This window comes from Tiliqua scincoides, chromosome 3 (assembly GCF_035046505.1).
Source record: "Tiliqua scincoides isolate rTilSci1 chromosome 3, rTilSci1.hap2, whole genome shotgun sequence".
Taxonomy (NCBI): domain Eukaryota; kingdom Metazoa; phylum Chordata; class Lepidosauria; order Squamata; family Scincidae; genus Tiliqua; species Tiliqua scincoides.
In genome coordinates this window covers 234,960,030-234,984,805 of record NC_089823.1, presented here as the reverse complement: position 1 = coordinate 234,984,805, position 24,776 = coordinate 234,960,030, and the positions used below count along the sequence as shown (strand labels likewise).

Here is a 24,776-nt window from a genome sequence, read left to right as displayed (position 1 = left end):
CTGTTTGTTCATTCATCATTCATTCTTTCAACCACACGGTACGTTGGTGCGTTACGTAGTAACATAAACAAGACAAGCGCCTACTCAGAGGAACTACTCACGACGACACACATTTTCACAACAGCAACAACAAGAGAAGAGGACAGCAAGCCTAACAATCAACAGGGAATGGGTGAGACCCCAGGGAATGAGGTATGTGAGTAAGGAAATGAAACTACTCCTACACATGCATACACATCCCTTGCTGATGTTGCGACTGACTGTGTGTACTGATGACAAGAGACAAGCCTTTTTATAAGTGGTGTGATGTGAGGTGGCTTATTTACATTGACACCCCCGAAAACTGTCCTGTCATCTCTCCCTTTGTTTCCCTGTCCACCTCCTACCCTGTTCAACCTCTCTGCTTCATTCAGGCTTCTGCCTCCGCCTCCCACTCCTTGCTCTGTAATTTCTACCAAGCAGCTCCCTTTACAATGGAGTGGCTTCCTCCCCTATGTTCTCTAAAGCCCTTCCCTGTCCTTCTCTGTATCCTCAACACTTTCACCAAGCCAGTCCTGGATCATCCTACCTTCCCCTTCCCTGTACTTGCCCACACCTACTCTACTCCATCTCCACTGCTCATCCTGTAACCCTGAAGTCCTCATCCTCCATCCCAGGGACATGCAACCAAACTAGCTTGTTTAACCCTCTAGGTAAGGGCTCTTTCATTTCTATGTTTTGTACAGGACCTAGTGGCACAAAATACATTTAGAGCCATTATTATAGTAATAGGGTGTTGACCAGAGGACCAGTCATGGTTAGGCCATGAATTCATTGAATGACCTTGGGTGAGACATTCTCAGGCTCTGGTTTTCTTTCTGCAAAATGGGAATCGCAATGACTTCTGCTGCACGGCGGTTTGTCACAGTGAATGAAATGAGGAGTATAAAGCCTGGCACATTCTTGCAGCACACCCCTATGCATGTATGCTGTGTTAAATGGGGCTTACTCCCAGGAAAGCATTTATCAGATTGAAGCTTAGAAGAACCCAAAAGAATAGTAAGAAATATTACGTCAAGCAAGGTCCACACCGAATGGCTCCCAATAGATCACCAGTAGATCTAAAGCACATTCCACAATCCTAAGGAAAAGCAAAAAAATGTGCGAGCTGAAAAATAATGGGAGCATCTTACATACAGCCAAGGGGTCCGGTTCTGGGAAGCTGCCTCTTCTTATAAGCTGCTTTGGGAGGTAGTGGAAACTCCTTGGCTTTCAGAAAAAGACCAAGAAGCAACTGGTATCCTGCTCTAGGATGAAGGGGGGTGGGCTGGGCTGGGCTGGGCTGCATAACCTGTTTGGGTCTCTTCGAGGTCTATGGCTTTTCTCCCTGCAGAGGAGCAGGCAGGGAAGGTACTCAAGCATTTTGTCTGTGAGGACTGCGGAGGCTGCACCTCTCCTCTCCTGTCTTCCCTTCCCACTTCCAAACTACCTCCCAGCGAGGAAGAAGCAGCTTTAGAGCGTTGCTGAGAGAAGCCACCTTTGGCGCAAAGGGGCTGAATTAATATTCAGCAACACTGCCAGCTCCTCAATGCACCGCTGCTCGGTCCGCCTGGCTGCATTGAGAAATTCCGCTAAGGCTCTGCCAGGACTGCAGCACTGAGCTGCTTGTCACCTTACGGTCTCTCTGACACAAGCAAGCATGTGCGCGCACCCCAGCCAGGGCAATGGCACTGCAAGGAGGCATCACCTCCCTCCATCTGGTTTGTTCCAGTGGGGGAAGTAAGGTGAAATGGAGCAAACCTGGGATATCGAGCATACAGACAACTCCTGCGCTGTGGTTGTGCAAGGAAGACGCGCTGCCTCATGGGCGTGCATCAGAATGTGTGTGTGTGTCATATGCCTGCAGGGTTGGAGATGTGTAAGGAAAAGGCAGGTCTGTTGGGAATGCACAAGCAATTGGGAAATAGAAGGTTGCTGTGTGCCAGAATCTGATCAAGGCAGACAAAACACAGGAGTGGGATGCATTATGGCAAACTCTTGACATTTTCAGGGCAAAAGCTTTGGTGGTGCCACAGGACTCTGGAGGCGGGGGAACGTAGGGGGTGGGAAACCAAGAAATCGTGTAGGGTGTAATGAGATGTTGTGGGTTTGCACAAGGATGAGAAGAGAGCAGCACTGTGAGCATATAAGAGGCACTGGGAAGAGCTGGTGTGGTGCAATGGTTAGTGAGTCAGAGTAGGACTCGGGAGAGAAATCTCTTGCAACCCCAGATGCACACTGCTGACCTTGGGCCAGTCTCTCTCCCCCCCCAGGTTGTTGTAAGGATAAATGGAGGGTGGTTGGATGGGGGGAGAAACATGTAAGCCACCCTGAGCTTCTTGGAGGAAGGGTGGGATATTAATTCAATAAAGGAGCAAATCAGAGGAGCTCAAGTGGATCAGAACAATCAAGGAAGCCTACAGTGGGGCATGAAGGCAAGTGCCCCTCCTCACTATCGTCACCCCAGGCACACCACCACAGCTCACAGGGTAATAGCTGTGTAGAGGGGGGGGGGTGGTTCAGGAAAGGGAGGGAGACAGTGACAGTGTGTGGGTGTTTTAGAGGCTGGGTTGGGGGAGAGAGAGCCTGTGCATGTAAAGGACTGGGAGGAAAGAGACACTGCACAACTGTGCGTGGAAGGGAAAAAGTGCAAGTGTGTTTTTTTGGACCTGCTGTGTGCTCTTCTTCGTACAGACATGCTTGGAGTTGTCTGTGGCAACTGGTGCAGGACTGCCTGCAAGCATCCTTCTTCCAGCCCTGCGTATATCCACTGAAAAGCCAGGCAGGCATGTAGCCCATTTTTATTCATAAAATCTTCTGAATGAGACTGCAGGGCTGAGCCCCACCTCCTCCACTTGGCATTCTGGAGCGAGGCCCTGCTGGCGCCGCTGCAGCTGGAGGCAGGACAGGAGTGAGAAAGGCAGCCAACTTCACCCAAAGGCAGGAAGCTTTTTGGTCCCCCAAACAGGAGAGATGCAGCCCAGCAGGAGAGCGTTTCAGGGGAGCTTCTACAGCCAGAACCCATGGCTTGTCCTTCATGTGAACCAGCATAGCGTGCTGTAGGGATCTGTCAGTCCTTAGACCAGATGAGAGCTCCCCTGAGAAGCAGCGGCCAAATCCTTTGTGGTCTCCAGAACAGTAAGGGACTCAGGGAATCAACACCCCATGAGAGACAAGCAGAGGCTGCCCTCCCATGACACCTCGTTCAAAGAGGCTGGTGACACAGTGCCCACGTGGAAGCCCACCATCTCCCCTCCACCTGGCCTATTTGGGGAAAAGGCGAACCCTGCATGCGAACTGGATCTGTGTTCTAGGAAGAAGCGAAGCTATCACATCCACTATAAGGCTGCCAGACCCAGCTGGCCAGGACTGGGACACCAACTCTGCGGGAAGTCTTCACTAGCTCTGTGGATTCAGGGCGGACTACGTGGTTCCTGCAGATCAGTCCCCTGGCTAGTCCCGATCTCCTGGGCTCCTGGCTGCTATCCAGTCTCTGCAGGCCCTCTGCCTGGCTCAGGCCCTCTGCCTACCTGGGATGGCCTGTGTTACTTGGGGTTGCTGGAAATGGACAGCAACAGGGCCTAAGTGTGGAAGATTCTGCTCAGCCCTAAGGCATGCTGGGCTGAGCTAACTCTACCATGCCATGCTGTCAGAGCTAGGATAGTGTGAGGGGTAGAATGTTGGACCTGAACCCTACCTCTTAGGGTTGTTGTGGGGACAAAAGGAGCTCCTTGGAGGAAGGGTGGTGTAAAAACGGGAGCTGCATTTCTTTCACCATAGGCTGCCTTGCCCTTGTTCTCTTAAGGACAAACTCAGAGCTGTCCATCTGGAGTGCCCCTGGGCATGGTTGGCATATGGAGAAAAGCTCTGCCCTTAACAGCTGGACACCACTTGTGACTGTAGGCACACCAGCAGGAGGGGGCAACAAGGAGAAGATTCCGGAAAGAGTGGTCTGCATTGAAAACCTGTCAGGACAGAGACAGACCAGCAAGGACTGCTTAACCTTGATCCAAACAGGAGGGTTATAGGCTGGTGACCTTGAAAGGCAAGACTAAAGATGCTCACAAGGAGCACAGAACACAGTAAAACTCAACAAATACGCATGGCCAGCATCAAGTTCAAGATCACGCCTGTGAGTCAGTATCAGGGCAAGGCGAGGGTCAGATGTGAATGAGATACGATAGGAGAGCACCATCGGACTGGGCAAAATCACCAGAAATCTGTTGACTTATCAGTTATGAATAGAGGTGTCATTTTTTTGGTGACAACGCAATAAAAACATATAACACCGCTTCTGCGCTTCTCGTTTTTGTTTTAAAAAAATCTTTGAAAAAATAAAACCATTCTCTAATACCTACTTGACTGTTCAATGACTGTGGCTGCACCTGCACCACCTCTATCACCTACCTACTACACTTTTAAAGTGATTGTAATTTATAATTATAATGTATAAAAATATGCACTTGGAGTAAAAACACATAACACCACTTTCTGCACTTTTTCCTTGGGGGGAAAAACAAAGTCTGTAAAAAAAATCAAGACATTTCAGAACACCTTTAGTTATGAAATAAACAGGGGTTGTCAGGTATGGAGTACTGGAGTACTTACCATCGATTTGTACAACGGCATTATAATACTAGCCGTTTTGTTCTCAATACCCTCAATATCTCAATGATCCCAAGCATAGAATTGGCCTTCTTCACTGCCGCCGCACATTGGGTCGACACTTTCATCGACCTGTCCACCACCACCCCAAGATCTCTCTCCTGATCTGTCACAGACAGCTCAGAACCCATCAGCCTATATCTAAAGTTTTGATTTTTTGCCCCAATGTGCATAACTTTACACTTACTGACATTGAAGCGCATCTGCCATTTTGCTGCCCATTCTGCCAGTTTGGAGAGATCCTTCTGGAGCTCCTCACAATCACTTCTGGTCTTTACCATTTGGAAAAGTTTGGTGTCATCTGCAAACTTAGCCACCTCACTGCTCAACCCTGTCTCCAGGTCATTTATGAAGAGGTTGAAGAGCACCGGTCCCAGGACAGATCCTTGGGGCACACTGCTTTTCACCTCTCTCCATTGTGAAAATTGCCCATTGACACCCACTCTCTGTTTCCTGGCCTTCAACCAGTTCTCAATCCACGAGAGGACCTGTCCTCTAATTCCCTGACTGTGGAGTTTTTTCAGTAGCCTTTGGTGAGGGACCGTGTCAAACGCCTTCTGAAAGTCCAGATATATAATGTCCACGGGTTCTCCCGCATCCACATGCCTGTTGACCTTTTCAAAGAATTCTATAAGGTTCGTGAGGCAAGACTTACCCTTACAAAAGCCATGCTGACTCTCCCTCAGCAAGGCCTGATCCAGTGGGGCTGGATAATGGCCCTCCAACCCCTCCTGGCTATGCCACTGGCTGTTGCTTCCTGGAATGGCTCCGACAGCGAGCGGGAGGGGGTGCTTACATGACATGTTGCATCAACTGCAGTACTTACTGTGCTGCCCCCTTGTTAGCTATGCCACTGGGCAGGGGAGGTCAGCACAGGGAACACAATGAGGGACAAAACCGCTTTGAAGTCATGGATATCAGGCTTTATTTTTTTATAATTGGGTGATATGATACTGCTTGAAGTGTTCTTTTTTGATGCATAAGTTTAAAATGCTCTGTGGAATAAATGGCTCATGAGATTTGGGATGTCTCTTCCATGAATTTTCAAGGTCAGTTCTATGCAACAGGACTATTGTATTCCTAAAAAACCATGAAGCAGAAGGAACTCAGTATCTTTTGCTTTAAAATGGCTTCGGGAATGCTTTGAAATTTACAAAAAAAAAAAAAAAAAATTAAGGAGGCCTTCATACAGGTGTATATATCTATGAAAGTTGTGCAGAGTCTGCTTTGAGAGAAATTATTCTCCTAGCACAGAGGGTTTATCATTCGAAGAACTGATTAGCAATCGGTTTAATGTCAACAAAACAAAGTACACAACTCACAATGCATGGATGAACTGACGACCGCATGATGTGATATTGACAGCTATCTTGGACATCTTCAAAAAAGGGTTAGCATTCAGTTAAATTTCAAATTTAATTATAGTTAAATTTCAAATTATAAAGGCTGGGGCAAGCAACAGCTATTGGCCATGACACCTAAATGGAACCTCCATGTACAGTAGCAATCCATCTGTGAATACAAGGCACTAGAGACAAGCAGCAAGGGATAGCCCCTTCACGACCTGCCTGAGAGTATGCAGGGGCTTCTGCTCAGCTACCATTGGAACTGGAATGCTGGACTAGATAGAGCTTTGATCTAGCAGCTTGTTGTACAGGGGTGAAACTGCACACATCAAAATTCCCCCTTTTGCCCAACTATTATTTATACAATAGGTCTTTAAAATTAGAATCAAAATTGTCCGGGTTTTGAGATCATGGTCCATTAAAATCTCACCTGCCTGACGTTTCGCCCATATCGGTGATGGGCATTCTCAAAGGATGAGAGAACCCCATCTGACACTCCAACTGACCACACTCGCTCATCTGGATTTAAAGGGGAATCCGATTGTCCTACTACCCTCTGCTCCCCGGTGTTGTTAAAGCACACACTTCTTGTGCCTTTTAATACTGGGAGCCAAGCATTCTTGTGTTTCTTCTTTCTATTCAAGTTTTGCTGATGCTTCTGGATTGCAATTGCTTCCCTGTATACCCAGGTATGTTGTTTGCCCCTTGGTAAAGCTTGTGTCTGCTCAAATCTGATCTGGCAGCCTGTGCTTACTGCAGGGGATGGACAGAGTGGATAGGGAGATGCTCTTTACACTCTCACATAATACCAGAACCAGGGGACATCCACTAAAATTGAGTGTTGGGCGGGTTAGGACAGACAAAAGAAAATATTTCTTTACTCAGCGCGTGGTCAGTCTGTGGAACTCCTTGCCACAGGATGTGGTGCTGGCGTCTAGCCTAGACGCCTTTAAAAGTGGATTGGACGAGTTTCTGGAGGAAAAATCCATTATGGGGTACAAGCCATGATGTGTATGCGCAACCTCCTGATTTTAGGAATGGGTTAAGTCAGAATGCCAGATGTAGGGGAGAGCACCAGGATGAGGTCTCTTGTTATCTGGTGTGCTCCCTGGGGCATTTGGTGGGCCGCTGTGAGATACAGGAAGCTGGACTAGATGGGCCTATGGCCTGATCCAGTGGGGCTGTTCTTATGTTCTTATTATGTTCTTATGTTCATGTTCTGCCATTGCTGGGTTTTTCAACTGCCCCAATCTGCAGTGCCTTTCCCATTCTTTTAATCTAGTTTTTATAATCCTTTTTGTGGGTCCTTTATAGACTTTTCTGCAGCTGCACGGAATGTGAAAGACCATGACCCTGCCATGTCAAGGGGGTGCCTGGGGTCTTTAACTGAACGCAAAGCTTGGCTTGAAAACCGGTCTCATATCTAAGAGATCACCAGAAGAGCCCTGCTGGATCAGGCCAAAGGCCCACCTGGTCCAGCTTCCTGTGTCTCACAGTGACCCACCAGATGCCTCCAGGAATACTCAAGACAACAAGAGACCTGCTTGCTTCGGCGGAGCGGGACATGTGGGTTGTGGGTGCTTGGGTGTTTTTCGAAGGACTCCAGTGGGGAGGCACTGCCTCACCTGCCTCCCCACCCACTGCACATCTCTGCAGTGTCCCATTGGGACAGAGTGAGGCCTGCTGTGGCTGCAGCCCGGACAGGAAGCTCAAGAGTTGTGCCGGTGTAGGAGTGCAGCAGACACTTCCAGTGGCGTAGCCAGAGGGGGGGCAAAGCACGAAGCTTTGCAAGGAGCCTCCCCGCGGTGTGCAGGCGGCCCCTCCCCCAGGCGGGGGTGGGGGCGGGGTGCAGAACGAAGGCGTGCGCCGGGATTGCTTCCAAAGCGGAGGGGCCGCTTGCACGCTGCTGGGAGAGTCCCTGCAAACGTAGTGCCTCGCACCCCCTCTGGCTACGCCACTGCGTCTCCCTGCTCCGCCCGCCCCGGGGCAATCGCGCCGTCGGTCGCCATAACGATCGTTGCCACCGCGACAGCCTCCCTGTCGGTGAGTGGAGCGAGGGAGCAGCCAGACGCCACGAGAGGACGGGGGGGGGCGGCTGGGGGCTGTCGCAGCCCCGGAGCAGCCAGGGCCGGACTGCAAGCAGGGGCTCCTTTCGCACGTGATCTGCACCCCCAGCCCTGCTGAGCACCCCCTTGCAGATCCAGCTGTGCCTGCCTGAGGTCCCTGCTCAGGTGATGGGGAGGGGGCCCTTCATGAAATCCATCAGCAGCCCCCTGGCTCCTCCCCCAATTGCAGCCCAGCACACACACCCCATGCCCTGCAGGCTGTATTCTAAACCAGCCAGGCAGGCAGGCAGACAAGCACAAAAGCCCCCCCCCCCCGTGCAAACAGGGAGGTGCGCTGGGTGGGCAGGCAGGTGAGGCAGAGCCTCCCCACTGGAGTCCTTTGAAAAGTGCCTGAGGTGTGCTCCACACAGGGGTTGTGGGTGCTTGCACATCTCACACGTAGCGGTGCTTTTCGAAGAACACTGGTGGGGAGGCTCTGCCTCACCTACCTCCCCACTCACCACGTCCCTGAATGCAAGCACTGCCTGCCCTGTTGCGGCAGGTTCACACTTGCATCATTTCCTTCCTCTGCCCTGGTGAGCGGTGGCAGAATGTGTGAATTGACATCAGTCAAAAGTAGGTTTGTTCTGGGTGACACTTGCTGGTGATGTGTTCATCCTGCCTCATCGCCAAGGAGCTCAGGGCAGCCTGCAGCACACCCCCCACCCTGTCCCAACTTCATCTCCACCACAACCCTCTGAGGTGAGTCAGACTGAGGGCGAGTGACCCTCTGAGCTTTTGTGACTGACTGGGCGTTTGAACCGAGGTCTCCCCAGTCCTTTTCCGGCACTCTCACCACCACACCTCAAACTGTGTTGTAATAGATATCCATAGACTCTGTCCATGGTGTTAAATCTTGTATTTGTATTGGCAACCTTCAGTCTCGAAAGACTATGGTATCGCGCTCTGAATGGTGGTTCTGGCACAGCGTCTAGTGTGGCTGAAAAGGCCAATCCGGGAGTGACAATCCCTTCCACACCGGGAGCAAGTGCAGTCTGTCCCTGGTCTGTCTCCCTGACTATGGGCCTTCCTTCTTTGCCTCTTAGCCTCAGACTGTTGGCAAAGTGTCTCTTCAAACTGGGAAAGGCCATGCTGCACAGCCTGCCTCCAAGCGGGCCGCTCAGAGGCCAGGGTTTCCCACTTGTTGAGGTCCATCCCTAAGGCCTTCAGATCCCTCTTGCAGATGTCCTTGTATCGCAGCTGTGGTCTGCCTGTAGGGCGCTTTCCTTGCACGAGTTCTCCATAGAGGAGATCCTTTGGGATCCGGCCATCATCCATTCTCACGACATGACCAAGCCAACGCAGGCGTCTCTGTTTCAGCAGTGAATACATGCTAGGGATTCCAGCACGTTCCAGGACTGTGTTGTTTGGAACTTTGTCCTGCCAGGTGATGCCGAGGATGCGTCGGAGGCAGCGCATGTGGAAAGCGCTCAGTTTCCTCTCCTGTTGTGAGTGAAGAGTCCATGACTCGCTGCAGTACAGAAGTGTACTCAGGACGCAAGCTCTGTAGACCTGGATCTTGGTGTGTTAAATCAAGGTGGCCTATTCACACATGTAGGATGGGCTGTGTCATGGAAAGCATGCCTGTGTGAAATAGGCCTTGGAATTAGCACTCCTCCCCCTCTTTGTGCTGTAGATGTCAGGGGATGAACCTCATGCATGCACAGCTTCTCACAGCGGGCTTCTGCCCCCTGCCCTGGTGAGTAGGGGTGGCATCTGGTACCACAAGAAAAAACTCAAGGCTGACGCTGGCTACAGTTGCCAGCTGACGGGCAAATGGGCGTTGGACTTGCACCTGTGTTTTTAAAAGCAGCTTGATGAGGCTAGATAGATGAGGCTTTTCATGGTATGGAGATGAACACTCTAGCCTAGTGAAGTCTGCTTATCAGACAGCTGTTAAAATCAGTCACAGTGGCCGGTTGAAAAGCTGACAGTCTAAATCTGGCAGGTCATGTGTGGACCCTAGGAGAATGTTGCGTTTATGACATAAATAATGATGACAGAACATGATCCGACAGGTATCTGGGGAGGGAGTTCTATGCACACAAGCATCGAACGCCTGAACCTTGCCTTCCTTCCTCCTGTCCTGACTGTACACCAGCAAGAGGAGAGGCACTATCTTCACCATGGCAAGCAGGAGAGTGATGCTCTCCCTCTGGGAGCCCACTCATTCTTTCACACATTAGACATTTGCCGCCTGTTCCTGACAATCAAGCAGCATCTCCCCCATCTGGTGTTTGTCTTCTTCCTGAAATATCTCAAGCTGGGATGTAAAAAGATTTAACCCCCAAGGGAGTGGGGCTCTCCTTTTCTCATGCTCCACCCCTTCCTCAAATCATCACAAACAGCCCTGTTGCCTGACAGTCATTTGTGCTGGACATCCGGGGCATTATTTTAGATTTGGGGGTGGGGAAAGGTCAAGTTTCACATATATTCAAGACAGGGCAGAGAAGAAGTTAGTCAATGAAAATGGGATTTTTTCCCTGATTGATTTAAAGATGGTCCTTTTTTGGATGCCATGAACATTTACTTCTGATTTCTTGAGTGGTATGTTTGGCTCTGGTTTAATTTAAGGATTGAATTTTTTTAATGCAAGCATTACTTTAAAAACATTAAATTGCAATACAAGGCGTAACTGAAGAGGATTTGTTGTTGTTCATTTTTTTTTCCTTTTTGTACTTTCTGTACTTTTGACATGCACACGACACACAGGCTCATGTGTGCAGCCCAGTCCTAGGCATGTTTACTCAGAAGTCAGGTGACTGTTCTGCAGGGCTTTCTTCCAAGTAAATATGGCCTTGATGGCTGACAGCAGCTAGAGAACCGCCTGTCATGATGACAGCAAAATGTGAGTGGTTGGCAGACCTGTAATTATTCATTACTTATCATTAGTAATAATTTATTTAAGTATTATGTATTACACACCTTTTTTTCCCATTTTTTTCCAATATAAAAAACTGGGATGTACACGATTTTTAGTGTCATTGTTATTTTGCTTTTCCTTCAAGGAGCTCGGGGTAGCAAGTAGAAAGAACTCTGTCCATGTGATCCCCCACAACAACCATGTGAGGCAGGCCAAGGCTGAAAGTGAGTGACCGGCCCCAGGTCACCCAGGGAGCTTTGTGGCTGAGGGAGAATGTGAACCTGGATCTCCCCAGTCCCAGCCCAACACTTATAACTACCACACCAAAATGGCTTTCCTGTCACACTGTGTCAGGCAGAGCCTCCAAGGACCACCTTTTACAGAAGAAGGGCAGGGCTTTTGTCCCCCTGCTCCATTGCACCCAAAGGGCATGTTTTATTTTGGAGTAGCTGGCAACCAACCCCTTGTGATACTCAAGGAGCAGCCAGGAGCTACCCCTGATGCTAATAACCCAGCATCTGGGCTGGGAGACCAGCTGGGAGACCAGCTTCCTTCCCCCCCTTTATTTTGTCCCTCATACCTTACTGAATAGGAGCTGAGGAGAACTGAATTCTGGGGAAAGGAAGCAGCCAGAGGTGGGCGGCTGTCAGTGGGGCAGGCCCTTGGGCCCACAAATGTAGCAGTGGAACAGCACGTCTGGGTGGGAGAGGGCTGCCAACCCAACCTCTGCAGGGATTGCAGCTGGATGTCCTGCAAACAGAGCACAAGGCAGCCATTTTCAACCAGTGTACCATGGCATATTGGTGTGCCGTGAATGTTCTGCAGGTGTGTCACGAAAGTTAGAAGGAGGCTCATTTATTAGTAGGGCCATTGGGGGATGTGAGCCCCCCACCAGCAGCATGGCGGTGCCTTATCAATTGTCAAAGAACTGATGATGTGCCTTGGCAACTGGAGTGCCTTCTCAGTGAGCCATGAGATGGACAAAGGTTGAAAACCTCCTGTTGTGCTACGGCCACCTCTACATTTTGGCACAATGTGCATAAGATTAGACTAGTATCCCACCTGAGCTCTCTGTTTGCTTGCCTGCTTCTGACATCTGCTGGGTGACACTAATGTTGTAGTAACTGCCCTCACAAGGATGGTAAGGTGGGTCATCCAGAAGGCATGTTGGGTCACCCTGAAGCCCAGCAGCACTGATCCATCATGCCCCCCTCCAAGCCTTCCCAAGAGCACCCCACTGCAAAAGCAAAATGAAAAGGTAGGGGCTTCAGAGATGCAGAACACCCAGGGATGTATTGCCTAGGCAACAGAGGTATGATCAAGCAGCACCAGGGATGGGGAGTGTGGCGTTGCCATAGAAACCTAGAGAATGAGCTGGCATTTGCACATCAGTTGCTCCAGGCAGATCTTTTTAACTCTTTGACAACTGAAGGCTGGAGAGTGGGGGGGGGGGAGAGGGACAACAGCCTCCCACATGCAGTTCTAGGCTGCAGAAAAGATTACTCAAAAGGGCAGGAGGGCTCAATTTGGTCCTGCATAACAATCCCTCTGGTTTCATGCATAAGGAAACTAGAGCATCCACTTGAAGCACAGGGGAAGACTACTCCTTACCTTCCTTTCTAGGGAGACTGGTGGATTGAATGAGTCCGTTTACCTAGTGGGGCTCTTCCTAGGATTCTGAGAATGGCTGGGCTGGCCTCCTCCAATTCATATCACCTCTGAGGTGTTTGCATAACCAGATCTTGAGGCACCAGCCCCAAATCCTCAGCATCTTCCCCTTGAACTTGCTTCAGCTCCTGGGTGATTCTTTCCCCAGGTAACCAAGTTCAAGGAAAAGGGGGACATAAATGGTCACAATCACAGGCTATCTGAACAAGCAAATATTTTCTGACCCAACTTTTTGAGGAATTCCATTGGACACGCATGTGTGCAGAACCAGCCAGTCAAGGAAAGGACACATCAAGTATGCATTTTTTAACAGGAATCCCTGTTCTTGTCTGTTCCTGACATGGCAGGCAGGAACTTTAACTTTCACAGCCCAAGACGGCCATGTGGAGCTAAGTGGAGATTTCTGCACCTATGCTGGATGGCTGCTTTAGGGGAGAAACAGGTCTCTGGTTTTTAGCATTCAATGTCAAACTGTCAGATTTTTTTTCTTCTGGTAATAGGTCTGTCTCAAGCTGGTTGTGTGCCAAGTTGGAGATTCATAGTTAATGTGGGAGGATCTTAATCATATCATTTGAAGAGAGGCACAAAATGTCCCTCTTGCAGCATTTCCTTGCCATTGGGCGGACAACACGCTCACCAAATTTCAGCTTTCCAAATCATGTCGAAATACCATAACAGCTCTGAGTCAGGCAATCTGGCTCAAATATCTTTGTATTTACATTGGTGAGTAAAGTTTGCGCTCTACAAATATAAATACAAATGTTCCTGACTGCTCCTGTCTGGCAGAAATCCATGAAGAGCAGCAATGGCCCTCTCTAGCCTAACTTTCTGTCCTGTGTAGCTCAACTTGTTCTGCGTGGGAATGTGTGTTCGGTGCCAGCCTCTGTTATGAGGTTAATTCTATGTGCCAGGTTTTAGTTGCTCAATGTAAAAATACCCCATTTTTCAACTTTCCTTGAATCTGCATATCTTGGACTCTGACCTGCCAAACTTCTGTTTTTGGGTGGCTTGGAAGTACAGTAGCTGAACCATTTCTGCTAAACATGGAATCTCCCATTTTGAGGGTGAAAGGTATAAATGCCCCTCATCAGGTTGTGACCTATGTAAAAATTAACAAGCACATAGGCCACATGCTTGTCAAATAATTGTGGCCTACGTGTTTTAGCTTCTTAGTATAGAAGTAGCTTGGTTTTTTTGACGGCATCCCTCCAGTTCCGTTGTGGGGGGACGGACTTTGAAATGGTCCAGTTTTTTAGTAATTGGAATGCCTTAAACACCATCCATACTAAATTTAAGGGGTCTAATTCATCCTGATGAGCCAGGCTCCATCTCTGACCACCAGTTTTGGCCGTGAGGTGGCCAACCATCTACATAGACATGATTACAGCATTGCTAGAGGCCTACATGGCAACAGAAGCCCTGGTACAACTCCTTTGCTAATTGAATCCTGTGCAGCTGTGTCACTTCAGGCCTGAACTCTAAACTAATGAAAGGTTTTGCCTCTTCCTGTTTTTCCTCCTAGTTATTGACATGAAGATATGTCTATAGAAATCCAAATAAACGACCTTTGCACCCCACCTTTTTATATAAAGACTGTCCCCTTGCTCCCTCTGCTGGTTTGTGGAGTAGTATCCCAATCCAAAGAGCCTCCTAAGAACCTGGATTACCTTAGAGCAGTGGCTAAGCTCCTTGCTTCTCCTGTACCCCTTACAGGCACTTTGAGTGGCTGCAAGCTGCTCTGAGCAGCCAACTGCTTTCTTCCAACAGTGGAAAAAAGCTGTGGGATGCTCAGAGATTCACAACTGCTCTGAGCATGCTGTAAACCCGGAAGTAATTGGCAATGATGTCATTACATTGCCACAATTACTTCTGGGTTAGGCACTTCTGGGGGGGGTGACACCTGAAGTCACGGCCACGGGTGCCAGAAGCTCTAGCTACCCTGCTACTGGGGTCTGCTCCAGCAGGGGTCTTCTTATGATGACCTATGAATTGGGGTGTTACTTCAAAAACTGGCATTTGCAAAGGAGCAGATGTGATCTCTCTGCAACCCTCCTAACACCATGCAAAGAAAAAGAGGACATGAAGAAAGCAGCGGCTTTTTCTAAGCTCCCTTCTTCCCAATCACTTTGGGGTGAGGGAGCAGTAAGAACCCAGTCACCCCCAGCAGGCCAGCGTGGGTTACTGAGGGCTGCCACAGGGCAGTCAATGCACCTTTCTGCGGGGGTGGAGGAGGAAGGCACCACCCGCTTCAGGATCCTACCCACTGCATTCTCCACAGCCGAAACCATCACCCTTCCTCTGGTATCCACAGCAGATCCACTGGCTTTCTTCTCCATTTTCCCATGTAAGAAGTTTCAGGGCAGTCTGATCAGGTGGTTTGGACATTGGTGAACCTCCAACCACCACCGTGAGAAGAATTAGGTGAATTGCCAAGCCTTGTGTCAGTGGCATGCTTGGGACTTGGACAGAGGAACATGCGTTCAATTGCCTTTGCTTAAGCAGGTGCCGACTGGAGGCCCAGGCTGAGCTAACAATTCTCATAGCCAGCTAGGGGTCCAGGGAGCTCATTCCCACAAGACAGCTGAATTGTGGGGTTTGCTTGCCACCAATCTCTATTTTGCCCAACCTCTCACTCAAACCCTGCTTTTTTATAAGCAGATATTTGTGTCTGTGCTGAGAGGCAAAGCAGGAGGGCTGTGACCTTTCAGCAGAGATTGTCAAACATTTGTCCTAAAGAGGCTGCCCCAGGTGAAATAGTTGCCCATCCCTGCTCTGGACAGCAAGAGCTGCAGCCAGGCAGAGGGGATGAAAGGTCAGTATCTGCTGCTGCATCTTTCTGGGTGGTCAGCAGTGACTTTCCTAGGTTCCGCCATTTATACATGTGTGACTGATCCCACACCACTCTGGCTCACATCTTCTGTCCATGTGGACTGCATAGTTAAATCATCACACTGGCAGTTCTTGGCCTTTTCAGCACCTAATATGTCCTAACAATGGGGGCAGAAAGCACAGGCATTACCCAACGTGGTGTGGGAGGAAGTACAGAGAAGGAGGCAACAACCACACCACTCATAGTGACAGTGTCTTCTGCCTCAACATCCTTCCCTCAGTGCCTTATAGGAAACCAGGACCCACTTAGTTGGGACTGGAGTTTGGGGGGGGGGGCAGAGACAGTGGAGCCTCAACACCTCCTCCTGCAATTCCAGAGGGCCTCTGTCTTAAGTTCCAGCAAAGATGGCAGAAGGAGTTCTTCTTGCGGAAGCACCAGAGTCCCACCTGGGGCTTGCGTAGGAAGAGTCAGGCCAGAGGCACTGCTGTTGCCTCTTCCCTTCCCCATCAAGCAGGGAGGGAGGTGGCAGCACTGCCGCAGGGACAGACAGCACCACCCACTTACCTAAGGTGACAATCCACTTCTCTGCCACCTTGCTCATGCAGCCCACGGCATAGAATAGTCAGTGCAGAACATGCTGGAGGTGCTCCCAGTGCATCCCAAACTTTCTGTTTGATTTGAAAGGACTGTGAGGAAGGAAAAGTATGGGGGAGGGGAATGGATCCCAATGCACTTCCTACTCAGTAAAAGTGAGCGGGAAGTGGATTGGAGTGGTCTGTCCACAGTGGGGTGGAGGCAGCAGGCTCAGGGTTAAAAGCATCCTGTATTTATTCACTGCTCCCCCAATTCACCATTCTATGCAAGTCTTGCTGTTCACATCATCTATGGACTGGCCCGAGTCCCACCAAGAGACCTGCAAGGTGACATGCAAGAGGGACATGCTTAACAGCTCCAGTCTCGTGCCTTGTTCTGTAGGAGCACCGTCCCACGTCTCCCTACCTCTTCTTCGTGTCAATTATATCAGTACTTAGATTAAAGAGTCAAGACATGCTTTGATGGATTTGACAATTTATCAATACATCTTGATTCCACACTCAGCTCAGCTGTATGCTATCAAGAGCTCACATCTTCCCAGAGCAAGGCACAAACACAAGTCCACTCAATCAGCACAGCCAGGCAAACACAGACGAAGGAGGTACCCCTCATCAGCAAGCCAACAACCTCAGGGTTATTCTGCAGAGGCCTGACCAACCCTCTGTATCAAGTGCTTCTGCACAAAGGGGGTGGGAGAAGAGAAGTTCCAGGGTAAACAATACAGGCACTGGCTGTTCATAATTCATGATGTTTAGCAACAGGCCAACACAAGGGGAAAGGAATCACCCTGAGCTGAAACTGCCACTGGCTACTGGAAATATTGGCACATTTTGCCTAAATCTGCCTGCCCCAGCCTACCTGCTTCAAGGAGGTCTCCCTCCCACACTGGCTTCTGCAGAGAGCCACCTGAAGACTGAATGCAACGCTACAGTCTCTACACTGAGGTGGCTGAAAAGCAGCTACCTGTGGCAAATGCAACAATAAAAAAAAGTATGTTGCCCAAATATGTGCCAGCAGTTACCACAAGGGCTGTGGCCTCTGCAGTACCCTTGTGGAGGACACAGAGTTTACATAAGCCTGCTTAACATCTACTCAGATGTGGCAACCACAAAAAAAAGGTGTCTGGAAAACAAAACTCTAGTACCTAGTGCCTCCATTCAGCTGAGGTTTCTTCAAATAGCAGGAAAATGAGTTGCCTGACCATGTGACGCCAAGGAAAAGGTCACCCACAGAGGCCAGGAACTGTCAGCCTAGCTCAGTAGGGAACTCGGTCCAGGAACGCAGAACACTCAAGGGAAGGCCAAGTATCTTCAGAGCGCCATACCTGGAAGATCCCCCCACAGGTACTGCTCCAAGTCTGCACATGGACAGGGAGAGAACTGAGCAGTCCTAGGGCTCCTCTCAACATCTGGGCAGAGCCCACCTCAGCACCTCTTTTAGCCCAGCAGAGCTGGTGGCTTTGAGACTGCAAAGGGGATCGTGACCACAAGCTTTAGTGCCATGGCAACACTGGGCCTGGCCCCTCCCACCAATAAGAATGGGCAGGGGGTGGAGGGGTGTGTGTCCCGTGTGCTAACCTCCAGTGGCAGAGTTGAAGCCCCGCTTTTCTAAACAGGTGACCCCCGCAACTACTCTGCTCCAGGCTTGCAAGCTGCACCAGTGGCTTCTTTCTCTTACCACCCAGGCTGTTCAGTCAGGCCTGGTAGAGGGGAACCACGCGGTCTATAGGACCCCTGCAGATGGGGCAGGAGTGGCTGCGCAAGGCCTGGAAGCAACTGAAGCAGCAGCACACATGGCCGCAGGGCAGCAGGACGCACTCGCGGAGCTTAGTGAGGCAGATGACGCAGGCGCCCTCGGGCACTTCATCAGACAGGTCCAGCGCGGGGCTTTTGTGGAGCCGGAGGTCTTCAAAAACCCGCCGCTCTGCCTCCTCCTTCTGTTTGTGCTGGTGACGCCGGTAGGCTCGACTAAGAGCATGGAGGATGACAGCAGTGGCTGCCAGGCCACAGAAGAAGGTGGCCCACTTCCAAAAGCTGCTGGCTGACTCCAGTTCGGCCAGGAGCGTCTGCCAGTCACCCAGGCGCAGGAAATAGCTGGCGCCATCAGCAGGGGGCTGCAGGTGGAGGGACCCATCTGGGCGCAGGGTCAGCTCCCCGATGCCAGTGAGGCTGCTCCCCACGAGAAGCATCTCTTCGGTCTCCAGAAAGCCCTTGGGCTTCTCCCCACTGAGGTAGTGGCTGACCAGGTCCTTGAAGCCGTGGGAGGTCTGCTGGAAGCGCTCGTACACCGTCTCCAAGGGCAGCTCGACAGCACGGAGGGGGGATTCCACACTCACCTGCCCCGCTGTGGTACCGCTGGGGGAAGCCAGGACAAAGGGCACCGTGTGCACCTGCTCCAGCACCACCCGCTCACTGTCGGTCCTGCAAACAAGATCGGGGGACTGAGAGAGCCAGGCAAGGCCTCCTGTGGACACAATAAGCAGCATCTGGATGGACCACAAAGCCGACCACAGCAATGTTTCCTTGGCCGGCAGAATCTTAATACACACACCTTGTTCTTGTTTGATCCCTGGCCTCCCCCATCCTAGGGCTTGGGGAAGGAGGGGTACGGACTACAGGAAATGGATATCAGAATCAAACTAGGAAAGTGTTGTAACTCAGTGATGGAACACCTGTGAACCTGCAGAGGGACAGCCTCTGGCAGCACCTCCAAGTTAAGGCTGGGAAGACACCTGCCTGAACCTTGGAGAGCCACTGCCAGGCATTTCTAAGCTGGACAGCCCAACAGTCTGACTGTGTAGAAGGCAGCACTATATGTTCACGTGTGTACATCAGCTACAATCAAACCTGCTCATCAAATGCAGGGACTATGCGTATTTGGCATTATAGAACAAATCAAGTTCTGCAACTAGAAAAAGCATAACTCTGCAACTGATTTTAGCTCCAGTTGTTCTCATCCTGGCTTCTGCTTACCAGCTCCGAGCTAAGCTGTTCCAGATCAGCCGATGCTCTTTTAGCACCAACCTCTCAATTACTCCCTGTAACTCCTTGTGGTATGGGCTGGTGAGAGCCACTTCAGCGGGCTGGACGACCCCTAAAGAAAGAAAGAGGGAAATGTTGGAAAAGCACCATTTCTGCCACTGCCCTCTTCTTCCTGCCAGGGGCCTCAGGCACAAAAGCCAAAACAAATCAGAACACACACCATGTATTCTGGGAGTCCTGCATCATGAATGTTTTTCTCCTCACCTCTTGCTACCATCCAATGATACCTTCAGCCACATTTGAAGAACTGAATAATATAATATAATATTTTATATATACAAATTGCCTTGATACCTTACAGAAAGGTCATAAATTTTTTTTAATTTGAAGTTGAAAATTGGAGTTTACCGTCTCACACTATTCATCAAAATAGAGATTTAAATATGAATTTTAGAGCAAAATATTTGGACGTCTGTGTATGCATGCTATGCTTCCAATAACTGAAAAATTAATCTTATCCTATCTCATCAAACTTTCAAAATGTTAGAAATGTATCCAATTTCAAAATCTGGGTGACATTTCTTTTCAGATTTACAGTGGGTTTCTTAGGGAAAGGGGGAGGTAGAAAAGGCTCCTTCTCTACTTTTCAACCCTAGGAAACTAGACGGTGGCCCTGTTCAGACATTATGGGATACCCTGCTTTCCCGCTACAATACTCAGTAAGCCATGATCGCCTGTGCTCCTCCACCTTTGCACACAAGAGGAAAAAAGAATGAACATTTGTTTTCACTTTAAAAATGAATTGCTGTTCTGAATTTGCATATAGACTTGGAAAACAATGGTTTGTTAATAACTAGAGTTACAAGTGAGGCTCTCAAACCAGGATGAAGCTGTGGTTTTATATCCTGGCTTGTTGTAACTGTAGTTAGTTAACAAACTGCTGTTCTCCAAGTTTATATGCAAACAAAGAACAACTGTTTGTTCTTAAATTGATAGGGCAAATTGTCACTTTCCTCCTCTTGCATGTGAAGGAACAGGAAGGGGAGCTTGTGAACCTACAGTTCTCCAAGTTTCATTCTTAGAGAGGGAATCTTATAAGGCAGTGTTTCTCAAACTGTGGGTCGGGACCCACTAGAATGGGTCGTGAGCCAATTTCAGGTGGGTCCCCATTCATTTCAATATTTTATTTTTAATATACTAGACTTGACGCTACCATGGTATGTGACTGCATTTGGGGAAATGTCACAGAACTATACTTTTAACAAGCTACTATGTATATTCTTTTAACAATGATAATAAATGGTACTGACTCCTGGGTAAGTGTGGGTAGGATTGCAGCCTTGGATTGTTAAAATTTTCCTGCTTGATGATGTCACTTCCAGTCAAGACTTCACTTCTGGTGGGTCCTGAGAGCTTCTCATTCTAAAAAAGTGGGTCCCGGTGCTAAATGTGTGAGAACCACTGTTATAAGGATTCCTGTTATGTCCGAAAAGGACTATTGACTTCCAACAATTTAGGGAACCAAGACAAGATGGGTTAGCATGATCTCCCTTGGCGCAGAAAAGTCATGTAGCAGCTTACACACACACCCCTTTCAGTCCCCAGGGAATGTGGTGGGAAGGGTTAGGAAGCCATGGAACTGGTCTACGGTTTCACTCTTTAGACCCTGCTGCCTCTTACCTTCAATGGCAACATAGCGCAGGCAGTTGCCACTTGTGGCAGAGAGAATGCTGGGAAGACTGTCACTGACCTGAAGCTTGGGAGCCTCCTAGATGAGAGCAGAAGAGAGAACAAGTGTGCAAACAGCATCAGAGACCTATTCCAGAGCAACGTGTGTGGTGATGTCCCAGGTTCAAATTTCCCCTCAAGCCTTGGACAAGCTACTATCTCAAGAGGGCAGCCCTGCTGGATCAGGCCAACTGCCCCTCCAGTCATGCATCCTGTCTAGTTGCCACTAGGAAGTGCACAAGCAGGGCATGAAGGCAACAGCCCTGCCCCAGCTGATCTCAGCATCAGGTACTCCAAATGTGGAGATGCCATGAAGTTATTGCTGCTAACAGGCCTCTTCTCCTCCACAAACTTGTCCAGCCCTTTTCTAAGCTAGAAAACCTCTCAGAGTTGTACATCCCACAAGCTGATTATGCACTGGAGGAAGCAATGGCTCCAACTGTCTGCCCTGAACTTACTACCAATCAACTAGGAGGGAGGGAAGAGGCTCTCTGTTCCCTCTTTTGCCTTCAGCTTTCAATCTGCAATAATACTGGCCAGCCTATAGAGACAGTGTACAAGAAGTGCTTCAAGCTTACTTTGCTAATGCTAAGTATTATTCTGATCAGTTCTCCAAAAGTCAGGGAGGGACAACGTATACAGTTGCATACCTGGATCTTGGTCACCACTTTAGCCTTCTTCCTGTGTAGGTAATAGAAGAGACCAGAAAAGGCCAGGCTGGAGCCCAGACAGAGCAATTCTCCTGCTGAGAATGGCAAAGCATCCATCAGAGCTTCTTCACTAGGGCTGCAAGAGAAGCAAAATCAGGCTCTGATCTACACAGGAATGAGGAGATGGCTGTCAGTAGCCACAGCACTCCTTGGGCGTGAACACTTTGAAAATGACACCAGGAAATGGGCACCAGTAGTTAAAGTTAGGGGAAAGTATAGTTAAGAATATGTGTGATAAGGTAGTGTGTGTGATAAGGTGCCATTGGTGTATGAGTTTTATTGAGGCATGCACCTAAAACCAGTCACTGGAAAAGTATTAGTGTTCATACATGGATTTTTAAAAAATTGTAAACAAAATCTATTTTAACTACAGTATATCTTGAATTAAATGTCAAATCAAATTACTATATATTGACTTCAAACTTGAGAGCCATCAAGCTCTTCCAGATGGCTTTCAATTCATTCTTCCAAATTATTTCAAGAGATTATATTATTTTAAGCAAGTCAAAAAACAAGAAAAACATTGTAGAAAGAAAGGGTTGGAGTGTGTATATGATTGTGAGAAACTTTTCAGATGTGATCCAGCACATATTCCCAAGAATTACAATGTATGCAATGCTAGTTTTGCAATTTGACTGAGGTTAAACCATAAGAGCATTGTTTCTCAACATTTGTCCCCCACCATATCACTTCGTATGGTCCACCTACTGGAAGTACCACTTGAAGTAACTGGTGATGATGTCATTGCACTGGTGTCATTGCCAGTTAATTCCAGATTGGGAGGCCAGATGCAAGGTGACATAAGAACTTAAGAACAGCCCCACTGGATCAGGCCATAGGCCCATCTAGTCCAGCTTCCTGTATCTCACAGTAGCCCACCAAATGCCCCAGGGAGCACACCAGATAACAAGAGACCTCATCCTGGTGCCCTCCCTTGCATCTGGCATTCTGACATAACCCATTTCTAAAATCAGGAGGTTGCGCATACACATCATGGCTTGTACCCCATAATGGATTTTTCCTCCAGAAATTTGTCCAATCCCCTTTTAAAGGCATCTAGGCTAGACGCCATCACCACATCCTGTGGCAAGGAGTTCCACAGGCCGACCACACGCTGAGTAAAGAAATATTTTCTTTTGTCTGTCCTAACCTGCCCAACACTCAATTTTAGTGGATGTCCCCTGGTTCTGGTATTATGTGAGAGTGTAAAGAGCATCTCCCTATCCACTCTGTCTATCCCCTGCATAATTTTGTATGTCTCAATCATGTCCCCCCTCAGGCGTTTCTTTTCTAGGCTGAAGAGGCCCAAACGCCGTAGACTTTCCTTATAAGGAAGGTGCCCCAGCCCCGTAATCATCTTAGTCGCTCTCTTTTGCACCTTTTCCATTTCCACTATGTCTTTTTTGAGATGCGGCGACCAGAACTGGACACAGTACTCCAGGTGTGGCCTTACCATAGATTTGTACAACGGCATTATAATACTAGCCGTTTTGTTCTCAATACCCTTCCTAATGATCCCAAGCATAGAATTGGCCTTCTTCACTGCCGCCGCACATTGGGTTGACACTTTCATCGACCTGTCCACCACCACCCCAAGATCTCTCTCCTGATCTGTCACAGACAGCTCAGAACCCATTAGCCTATATGTGAAGTTTTGATTTTTTGCCCCAATGTGCATGACTTTACACTTACTGACATTGAAGCGCATCTGCCATTTTGCTGCCCATTCTGCCAGTCTGGAGAGATCCTTCTGGAGCTCCTCACAATCACTTCTGGTCTTCACCACTCGGAAAAGTTTGGTGTCGTCTGCACACTTGGCCACTTCACTGCTCAACCCTGTCTCCAGGTCATTTATGAAGAGGTTGAAAAGCACTTGTCCCAGGACAAACACCAATAAGAGGCTCAGGGCAGACAGGAGGGCTTTATTGAGTGTGCAGAAAATGAACACTGGAGCTCTGCCCACTGAGTCGAGAATCCTCTGCTGCTTGTCATATTGCAGTATTTCTCAGCTAGTAGTATGGGTACCATCAGTGGTACTTTAGGTGGTGTCTGGTGGTACTTGGAGGAACCCTGGACACCTGCCCCCTGGCAGTGAGACCAGGAATGTGATGCAACAAACAGCAGTAGGAGGTTCAGCTGAGTTGGCAGAGCTCCAAAGCATGCTTTCACGCTCTCCTGTCCACCTTGAGCCTCTTACTGGTGGTACCACTGTGGTACAAATGTCACTGGTTTTGAAACACTGGTAAATGCACAAACCTTTATCAGAACTTTCCAGAGTGTTTTGGAAGGCCCAGAAAAGCATCCTGGAGACCCAGGAGGTTGATAGGCCCTACCGCAGGGATTTGTAGTGGGTAGGGAGGCAGGTGAGGCAGAGTCTCCCCACCAGAGTCCTTTGAAAAGCATCACCACCATGTGAGGTGCCCAAGCACCTCACATGTGTGATGTGGGTGCTCGGGCATCTCACACGGAGGTGGCACATTTTGAAGGACTCCTGTGGGGAGACTGCCTCACCTCACACCCCTTCCTTACCTGCCTCAGCCCACAGGGCGGTGGCACTTTTTGAAGGACTCCAGTGGGGAGGCTCTGCCTCACCTGCCTGCCCACCCACCACCCCTGCCCTGGCAGTAACCAAGGAGACAACCAAGGGGGCTTCTTTGGGCTGAACTTCTAGTGCCAGAGCTCTTTCAGTCCGGCCTCCAAACCCCAGAACTGTGGCAGTGGCCAGCTGGTGATCCCAGCACTCTGCACGTGCTCAGAGGCACTCGTGTGAGTGAGCAAAAGCCAGGAGGACACCTAAGTACTGAACACAGGTCCCAGCGCCTGGCTCCAGCTGGGGGGACCGGGAGACCCTCACTCACCTCCAGGCGGAGTCACAGCCTCGCCTTCAGGACTCCCATCTGGAGCTCGTCTCCAGCAGCGACGTCGGCCAAGCCGGGCTCGGCCAAGAAAACAGCACTAAACCCTTTGCCTTTGCCGCGGTGGCGTGCGGGAAACGAAGTCCAAACCCCTCCAGCCACACTCTTTACAACAATAGTCTCTCTCGGGTTCTGAGACTACAATTCCCGGAATGCCGCGCGCCGGAGTGAGTGAGGCCGTTTTGTCCAATCCCGTGTGACGTTGGCTCTCCGAACGTTCCCAAGAACTACAACTCCCATGAGGCACGGCGGCAAACACAAACCAGGGCAATGCAATGACAGGTGTGGTCCTGTGTTGCCCTTTCAAGGGCTTGTCCCTGGAACTGATGCTGGCTCTGGGAGCTTGTGGGTGA

General features: G+C 49.4%; 1 protein-coding gene across 1 annotated transcript; it reads right to left on the bottom strand.

Moving 5' to 3' along the window:
• Positions 1-16,546: 16,546 nt before the first annotated feature.
• LOC136645381 (mitochondrial ubiquitin ligase activator of nfkb 1-A-like) lies at positions 16,547-24,500 on the bottom strand. Its single transcript, XM_066621609.1, has 5 exons — positions 24,367-24,500; positions 21,449-21,584; positions 20,751-20,838; positions 19,062-19,182; positions 16,547-18,509 (listed from the first exon to the last, which is right to left on the bottom strand). Exons 2-5 carry the CDS (start codon positions 21,563-21,565, stop codon positions 17,783-17,785), a joined length of 1,053 nt encoding a protein of 350 aa, XP_066477706.1. The 5' UTR covers positions 21,566-21,584; positions 24,367-24,500; the 3' UTR covers positions 16,547-17,782.
• Between the last annotated feature and the right edge of the window lie 276 nt (positions 24,501-24,776).

What these genes read in the sequence shown, in the direction of transcription:
- LOC136645381 (XM_066621609.1), bottom strand. Translation starts at nt 21,565, where the DNA reads ATGGATGCTTTGCCATTCTCAGCAGGAGAATTGCTCTGTCTGGGCTCC. An exon ending in AAGTGGTGACCAAGATCCAG is followed by an intron (nt 20,839 to 21,448) that starts GTATGCAACTGT and finishes GCTCTCATCTAG; the next exon opens with GAGGCTCCCAAGCTTCAGGT. An exon ending in GCGCTATGTTGCCATTGAAG is followed by an intron (nt 19,183 to 20,750) that starts GTAAGAGGCAGC and finishes TTCTTTCTTTAG; the next exon opens with GGGTCGTCCAGCCCGCTGAA.